The following is a 9,550-nucleotide window of genomic DNA, read 5'->3' as shown; positions in this document are numbered from 1 at the left end:
ATAATTGATATTTATATTATTATTGTAATTATTATAATTACTGTTATTATTGTACTTATATTCCTGTTTTAAGTATACGCCACGACAGTGCCTACGTCCTGATTGCACTCTTATTTTAATTGTTCACCTAATGTGTGAATAAAATAATGATCAAATACTCACTGTAGTTATGCTCATTTTCCATTGCCGCAGGTTGATGCAATAAAGAAAGCGAACAAAGTGTACAATGACTCAGCACTAATGGCACAGACATCAATCAAAATTCCTGTACAGAAATACGGTGTTTTCAGCGAACAAGGTGTGTGACCTTTTTGATCCATGAATTACGATACGTACATCAAGCATCGCTTGACATGAACGGGATATTCACATCTTATAGTAGCATAGCTGGAGAAGACTTGTTGCTATGTGTGTGCTCGGAGTACTCTCGTTGGAAGTGCCCTCTCCTTTGTATTCTATCTGTTAGTGTGGCAGGTTGTGAAAGATTCTTGCTAGTCCCCTTACTTCATCTCGTTTACGCATTTTTGCACATAGAAATGGTACAGGTCCCTCGTGCACACTACGAAAGAGGATTAACTTCACTCGTGTGGGTTTTGTGCATCGAATCGGTTTAGTTCACTAACGGAGCACGCGTATTGATGACATTGAAACGTATACCTTCAGTATATCTTGCTGTGATTGATTCATAAAGGTAAGGATCCCGTATCCGTTTGATACACATCATTACCTCCATGAATGTGGTAAGTTTAGGTATTGTTTGGAGATCATGGCTCAGTCTCAGAAGGGATTGCTTTTGTTATCTCTGTATTCCTCATTGACCCATTCCGGCTATCTTCAATCGCAGCGGAGGAGAGTAATCGGCGGCGGGAAGAACTGTCGGCGAGTATATACATAAAAGGTATGCGTGCGTGCCCAAAGTCAAAAATGAACGTTTGCGTGAAAATGTCAAGAAAGACTCACGGGGCAATAGTAGCGAACGGTGGTTCCTATATCTGTGTGCCCGCTTCTCGTTCAAAATACTGATAATCCTTTCCTGATGTCCTTTGTTTGTAAAGGTGACTATATGTTGGCGTGAAATTGATTTGCTCCAAACACACAAAGGTAGGTACTCATTGCCATTGAATATATTCCTGCATTTCTATCTAGCAACGTTTCGCCAATCAATTATGGTTTCGTTTAGTCAAGTGCCAATCCAGAATGAGCTTTTGGTTACAATCTGATCTGAGGGTTTCCTTTGGGCTTGAGCTTTGGCTGTCAAACACATATCAGTGCATTGTGTATGGATTTTAAAAAGGTGGCTATCATGAAATATTTAACGTACTCGCCAACTTTCGGATGATAACAGGAGATGAGGAGAGTCAAGAAGACGACGTTCCTCATGACGAAATGGCGCATTCCTTACTGTCTAAGGTGGAGGAAAGTGTGAGCGTCATGAAGGAACAGGTACGATTCAAACGCGAATTACTAGTCGCTTTTTGCGTTTGCGTTAGATCTGTCAAAATCCCGTTTGCCTTAGAGCTGTCAGAGAATCGCGTTTGCCTTCTGTGTAAATTTTTTTTTGCTTTGACCGCCTCAAATTAAATTACTGTCTTGACCTTATGTAGTCTGTAGTGCAAGCTTCCCTTTTCACCGTCTAATTTCTTTATCATGCCACGATACTTGGTTTTCTTTATAGTTTTGCGAAAATTGCTCTCCACATCTCAAACACCATGACAACAAAAAAAATTCAATCTTATCGTTCTATTTGATATTCATAAAGGTCACACGTACAGAGGAGAGGATGTTGAGCTCTGGGGCCATTAGTCGAGAAACTAGCAGTACTCGAATCCCGGTAGGTTGTCCACTGACATCTCGATATTTTGAGCTTATCGGCTTCAAGTTTCTCGCGTTGCTTATTAGATATGGAAAGTGGTTATCATTATTCATTACGCACTATTGTAAGTGCAGGCGCTCATTAGTCAACATCTTTGATCGGCTGGCTTCTGCAGGACATACAATTTTTTTTCTCAAAGATTGGTGCTGTGCTCCGTTTCACGATGGAGACTCAAACCAACTCTGGAGACTCAAGAGTTTTATCGTGTTGTGACTTTGTGACTCTTTCCCATGTTGAATTACACGCCATATTTACCCTCGTATACTTAACTGCAATTTTTTCTCATTCGCCTATTAATCGCAGAGGCCGGATAACACCAAGTGCCTGACGCATATGGACAAACGTCTGTTGGTCTTGATCATCGTCATGCTGATTTTGAGCCCTTTTCTAGCCTTCACCTTTTCCTATGGTGAAACGGGGATCTGGGACTTCGGCAAGCCTCATGTAGAACGTGCACATAAGCAGCTGAACAAAACGAACAAGGGCTTTAAGAATGAGAATGCAACTCACAAAGTACACAGGGTTGTCGATGTTCACTGATGTTTTGAAAATAAAACGCATCGGAAGCAAGAATCAGTGCCTTCATATATAGTGAGATGAGTTGTGATTATTTCAAGAGTCCATTACCTCGGTAGCATAGTTCTCTTGTAGTATTTACAAGGCCTTGTCAATAGATTGATATTTATAAGACCACAGCATTCGAACTCCCACTTTTCTTTTCGTGTACACCGACGCTTTTTTTAAATAAAGGAGAATTTTGCGAGGGAATCAAGTAGTGATTTGCTTTATCATACTGCTTGAAATAAGAAACCATTGGCATATCGTTTTCAGTACACTGCGATACATTGTATACTTTGAAGTTTCATACAAACTACGCGCTTTGTCTATCAATCATTTATTTTAATCATTCATCCTATAAGTTTTTTCTTGTGTCTTCCTATATATTAGGAAAGTGTAATAAACAATTTCACAGCCAGCTAAACAAACATTATTCAAACGAAGGCTGTGGTAGTTATTAAATTTGTAATGGGACAAGGGGCTGAAACATTCAGAAACCTCTTTAAACCGTCTAGGATCAGCAGTCAATCCATTCTCCATTACGTTCATATTTGCGTGCAAGGCCCATTTTCGCGGCATCACTACAATCACCCTCCGTACTCCATTCCACAGCGAACACAGCCTTATTCTGCTCCACAAACGGTTCATACAATGCGCATTCATCGTATTTAGCATATTTTTGACACGATTCATTGATTGCAAAGTCAACATGATCGACCAACTCCGGGATCAAATCAAGGGTATTTTTCAGTCCAATTATCATGCCCAGATTATGCGTTTCTTCGGCCAGCCATTTGACGTATTCCACCATATACGTGGTCATTTCTTTCTTAGTTTTCCCAGGTACTGAATCGTGGCTGTGGCTATCAGTATTGTCCGGTTCTATTCCCATACAACCTTTCTCTTGTGCACTTTCCAAACGATTCTTCATCAAATGCCGCCATGACTTCCACTTAGTGATATCCAACCAACACTCACGGCTGTAGCCAGAGTCACTTGAGCAATACTCTTCTAGCGCTAGATAATCTGGGCGCCACTCCTCAGCAGTCCCTGCAGAAATATAGCAAACCACAGTCTGGCCACCTTTCACCAATGACTCTATATACGATTTAGACTTGGTCATGAAATCCACATCGATCATATCAGTTTTACCATTCGTGTAAGAGTCCGGAGGGCCCCAGGCCTCCAGTGTCCAAGTTGAACCCTGAGTGAGCTGTGCACTTCGCCTTGTTGTGGCACCATCAGTTACACCGTACGCTATTGAAGCTACAAGCAATGTTTGTGAAAAGGAAATGATCTTCATGGTGCTTAGTTGAAGTAGCTGTGTCCGTTCTATTGTATAGTATGGCCCTTTTTTATACCTATATTATAAAGATGTTGTCTAGTTGCTGAATTTGAAATTCCCGCAATTGTCGTTCATGAGCGCCCCGATGCGGATTGCGGAAGGGCATATTTGCCAAAGGTCCGAGAGTCCGAGAGTCCAAGTGGTGAACACTTTGGAGTTTCAACTTTCAACTTTCAAGTTGGGTAGAGCTTTTAATATATAATTTTTTAATAAAAAAGCGTTTTTTTTTTGGATACACGCTGAAATAACACCTTACAGCTTCACAAATACTCTTACTTTTAATACTGTCCCATAGGGAGAGAGAGAATGTAGGAAATAGTAAAATAGCAGGGGCTCCAGTCAGGAGCACATCACTCATCAGGCCTGAGGGCCCTGCTCTGTGACTGGACTTCCTCATTGTTATTTACAAATAAACAATATTCAACAAAGAGTCAGACAAAGGCGCAAAGGCTCAAACTAAGCTAAAAAAAAGAGTAAAAAAACGACGTGAACCGTGAATAGTGATTGCCTTTGAGCTTTTCAGTCGCATGGTGCATAACCTTCTTGTCAAAAAAAAACACGAATATAACAATATTTGCCATTTGCACACAGGGGGATGCCGATAAAATTTTAAACCTGTCCAAATTCAGCTCCTTTGGAAAGTGAGTGTCAGACTGTCAGTCTGACAGATTTTTAGCCTATGACATGCCACCAAATTCACGTGGTTGCCAAATTTATCAATCAACTACCAATACAATAGGCCATCCCGCGAATGCCGATCCTGATGACCTGATGATGTCTGTATGTAGATTGTAGAGTGACAAAAAAAAGCCTTCAATGTTTTTCTTTAACAAAACAATAAATATTAATTCCTTTTTTTCTATATTGTTTTTAAAAAATGAACATACCTCTTCTCGGAAAAGTAAATATTTAGATCATCAATGACTCGTTCTCTCTCTCTATAGTGAGTAAAGTATTTTGTGAGAGAGAGACTACTGTATTAGTACTGCTATTTACTACTACAATATTTAGAGAGAGTATGATAGTCGAAAAATATTTACTGGCTATGGACTATAGAGTATAGAGTATACTGATAGACTATAGAGTATACTGTAATCGGTAATTCATTATAGACGTGATTAGGGTTTATACTGAACTTCTGAAGTTCTGAAGCCAAAGCTTCACATAGTCACATTGACAGTTTGATAATTGACACATTCTGGGTACATGTTCTCGGTTCCGCGACATATTTACATTCGTTTTCTTTTTTAAATTAAAAACAAATATTTATTTTTTAAATAAAATATTTTGATCTGCTTTTGTTTGCAAAAAAAAAATACAAACAAAAATAAAAAGCCGACTCAAATCTCAATGCCTGTGAAGTTGAAGCAGTGGTGTTCTGTCAACTCATAACTGTCAAGTAAATAGTGTCAGTCTGTCAGCCGTTTATATGCCGTTCATATCTTCAGGCAAAGCTCATTACGTTATATGTATGCTGAATAAAAATTGAACTTTAACACCTATTGTCATGTTCTATATACTTTAAAACGGTTATGTAGCTCAAATATGCCCAACGAAATTTCAAAAAATACACTTCGAACGTGCACCTAAAATCCACGAAGTGGGCTATGTTGAAAGGGTCGACCAATCATGAGTTCGCTATGATTTTGATGACACATATCCCAATTTCCAACCGACGGCCCTTTTTGACTTTTGACTACAGCACAACTATGCGCCGGCGGATTTATCAACAAACTGATTCCGCAAATATCAAGTGGATTGTGATTTTGATTGAATACGGTGCAATTCTCATATAGGGGCGAGAAGTCGAGAACTGAGAAATGAGTTGTGGATATTGCCGGAATGTGAAAACAAACTGAAAATATTATACGGTTGGCATAGCCAATAGAAAATGGGAACTCGGAGCTCGGTCATATTTGGCGTGCTCAACAGCCTCAACTGGCGACAAATCTTCGGACCTAGAAATTACACCCCATCTGAAATCCATAGGACCGTAATAAAAATTGAACTTTAACGCTTATATCGGCATGTAATAAACGTTTTCACGGCTAGCGCATTGAGTTTTGTCTTCAGGCTTCAGGCTGACGCTCCGACGGCCCCTTATCGCGCGACGCGCGTGAGGCACCGATAGTTTGATACTATGTACAAGGCCGCAGGAGTCACGAGTCAGGAGTCAGGAGACAGGACTCAGGACTTAGGAGTGCTGGACTACACAGTGAAGGTCTGCAGGATTATAAGTGAAGGTCTGTACTCTACACTCTGCAGTCTGCGTCCAGGGGTCCAGCCGCACTCCGTCTCAGTAGTAGAGGCCTAGGACTCGCATAAGTTTAGGACCAGGTCACCAGGAGGTATAATATTTACATAGACAAATATTGGAGAGCAAATAACACCCGCTGGTTGCAAGGTTATCCGTAATACTCGCTTACTCACTAACTCTAATTTCTGAGTTCTGAGTTCTGACGTCTGAGCTCAAGGCTCACAAGTCACAAGTCAATCACAAGTCACAACTCACGTCGTTTCCCGTTAATAGTTTTTTTTTCAGATCTGTAAGCTGCATTTACCAGCCCTTTGAAAATTTATAGTGCATATATCAGGGTATGTACCAAGATTGTCCTATATTTCAAAGTCGAGTGCAAAACCCAGCCTCCCTATAGTCTATACATAGTGCAATTCAAAGCTGAATACTTTAGATGGCTATGTCCATTTCGGTGTAAATAGGTGCAAATTGAGAATTTTGTTGGCTGTACAGTAATAATAGATCTATGAAAACGTTAAAAAAACCATTATATAAATTATGACCCTTTCTCTCTCTTCAGTAGAAAACTGTAATAGACCCATGTAAACGTTAAAAGAAGAGAATAAAAGTAAATTGCCTGATGAATCTCACCTCACTCCCAAGCGATCAGATAGCTGCCATCCGACCGCAGAATGCAGATGTCAGTTGTCACTGGCTTACGGAGCGATACAAAGTGACGGTCACAAGGTAAACTCATTCAAGGGACGCATATGGAATAAAAGTTGAACGTAAACGCATATTTATTCGATTTATAAAAGTTTTAACGGACAACGGTTTGAAGTCAGGTCACACCTCACAAGTCACAAGTTACAACTCATAGGTTCATAACACTCCTAAAGTCCTAAACGCATAAATAGCGAATTTGCGACTCGCGTACGTCTCCTTCTCGCGGAGTCAGTACGAGACGGAGTCGCGAGACTGCGAGTTCTCTGTTGTTTGTTAAGAAAAAAAAAAGGAAAATCAAACTGTAGAAAATTTCAAAAGTATGAATGCATACTTCGTCTCATACTGACTCGGCCTTGCGGCCGTGCGGGGCTTTGGGCTGTTTTAGAGCGGGTCCTCGCTCCTCGCTAGTTGTCAACCTTTTAGTTGTCCATTTCAATATCTTTTTTCAGTACAATTAGCGGCTCAAACATTAGCTCTACCGCTGACAGTATATCCCTATTAGAGAGTGTGGACTGAGTCAGAGTGAGTATGGCTGGCAGCACAGGCGCCTGGCGGCCGCGGGTCACTCACACAGTATTTATTTTGAAAGACACTATGAGTCTGTGAGTCTGTAACACTGTCACACAGCATTTATTATGAAAAACACTATGAGTATGTGAGTCTGTGACACTGTGTGCTGAAGACTCTCGAGTAAAAAACGAGTACTCGGAAAGCGAAATATAATGCTTGACTACTGTTCTTGAAATTTATATGATAAAGAACGAATAAATAAATACCCCCCTTTTAAATAGCTCAAATATATTTAGCATTTGCCCATTTTATTTGTTCTTATCCCGGAGTATCGGACAGAAAATTATGTTGCCAATTTTACTGGGGTTGTGTCCACTGTCCAATTGTTCATACACTGTCTATATCTTTTTTAAAATATACTCAAAATTTCAGCCTTTCTCAGTTTCTCTATAAGGAGAAAAGAATGCTGCACTCTGGCGAGGGAGTTGCCCCGTGATTTTCTGGATATAAAAGGTATTAAAAAAATGAATTCCTGGGCTTCTGAATCCAAAATTACAAATGACTGCTCAGTGCCAATTTCCTCTTCGGCTTTTAAGAGTACCATTAGAATGTTAGAAACATAGATTCTATAACAAAAATAAAAATATGTATAAAAAATCGGAAACCTTCAGTGACCGTGGTCTGTAAGTCTTTATTTTTTCTTGATTCTTAATTGTTTTTAATTGTTTTTTAATAGCACAACAAAAAAACATTTTTATTTTACCATTTTCTGAAAAAAGTACATTGCAAAATTGTATAGACGGTCTAATAAACTCATTAAGTTATGGCCTTATGGGGGAACTGAATAAATAGTTGAACGTAAACGCATATTCATTCAATTTTAAAACAATAGAGCCTACCCAAGTTCATTTTATCGGACTGGTTCGTATAGTGAAAACAATGCTATGACCATACAAACACATGTGGAATAAAAGTTGAACGTAAATGTATATGTATTCGATATATAAAAGTTTTGACGGAAAACGGTTTGAGAAAAGGGTTACATTACACCGTATCTACTTGAGTACATTGAGTAGTCCGAGTATTTATACAAAATATTTTGGTTGATACACGCGTGGGTGGCGAGTATTTACACCTGATATGGTAAACGACACGTGTCACAATGAATGCGACTTGTCGTTTTATAAAACGACACTGACATTAATGCGACGTGTCGTTGTCGCATTGGTCGCAATGGCCGTATATGATCATTGTGACAGGCCGTATTTTCGTTTTCTTGTGACCAATCATATGTTCCTAATCTTAACATTTAACATCTATTCAATGATATTTCCGTATATTAAAGACAGCTAATCATATCACATTTGCGTTTTCGACCGCCTTTATTTGTTGGGCGGGCTAGAATGTCGAATTTCAGTTGCTACTTGGCCTTGCTGACATCCTGACAATAAATATTTAGAAACTACTAACTACTAACTTAGTATTTTTAGTATACTTTAATAAACTGCATATGTGTGTAGCTATGCGGTGTGATTGTTCCATAGTTATTAAGTGTATAGCACGGTCTATCATAGTATCACTACGTCAGTGTTACTTCAATTTTAACATCAGATACAATGACAAAACAGTCGTGCCTCCTTCTGCCAGTTACTTCAAGGACAAAAGTACCAACCGTCACACCACAAAATTGACATCTCTACTGTCTCCAAACACTTAAAGTCCTCAACGTCACACCATAGCTGTCAACCAACATGCCGCTTTCATCTGCGACACGTCGTTTATGAACGCAACACATGTCGTTTACATAAACGACCAGTTTCGATGCGACATGTCATTTTGATAAACGACACCAATTTCATTGCGACGTGTCGTTGTAGCATACCAGATCAGATTTACACCGATACACTCACTAATAAAATAAATACACTGGTTAAATACACCGGCGGTCCTTTACTTCCTCTTGTCGGCTTGTCCACCATTCACACGTTTTTTTATTATATATAAACAAAAAGAAACGAAAAGCAATATATATTCCGTATATTATTACTGTCATAGTCTCTGACACTGTTACACAATGTGCAAATGCAAAGTGCATATTGCATAGACTTCTGAAAATGATGCTTTCTGAAATAAGAAAAAGAAAAGAAAGAAATTCTTCCAATCTCACTTTGCTTTATTTTTAGACTTGTTCTTGGAGTAAAGATTCAGCCATACAATTTACATCTCCAATTTTCCATACACATATGTGTTGTCAATCGATCAATAATGTTGATCAAAGTTGATCAATGATCATCGCTTGACA

General features: G+C 39.2%; 2 protein-coding genes across 2 annotated transcripts; one reads left to right on the top strand and one right to left on the bottom strand.

Moving 5' to 3' along the window:
• Nucleotides 1-2,176: 2,176 nt before the first annotated feature.
• On the top strand, nucleotides 2,177-2,413 carry SARC_11575 (hypothetical protein; the record flags this gene model as incomplete). Its single annotated transcript, XM_014294337.1, has 1 exon — nucleotides 2,177-2,413. A coding segment is annotated over one exon (237 nt), but the record flags the coding sequence as incomplete, so codon positions are not given.
• A 535-nt stretch (nucleotides 2,414-2,948) lies between these two features.
• SARC_11574 (hypothetical protein) lies at nucleotides 2,949-3,734 on the bottom strand (the record flags this gene model as incomplete). The annotated part of the gene is made up of 1 exon (XM_014294336.1): nucleotides 2,949-3,734. One exon carries the CDS (start codon nucleotides 3,732-3,734, stop codon nucleotides 2,949-2,951), a length of 786 nt encoding a protein of 261 aa, XP_014149811.1.
• Nucleotides 3,735-9,550: the final 5,816 nt, after the last annotated feature.

The sequence above is a fragment of the Sphaeroforma arctica genome (genome assembly GCF_001186125.1).
Source record: "Sphaeroforma arctica JP610 unplaced genomic scaffold supercont1.1765, whole genome shotgun sequence".
Classification (NCBI taxonomy): domain Eukaryota; class Ichthyosporea; order Ichthyophonida; genus Sphaeroforma; species Sphaeroforma arctica.
This window is presented reverse-complemented; position numbering and strand designations above follow the sequence as displayed.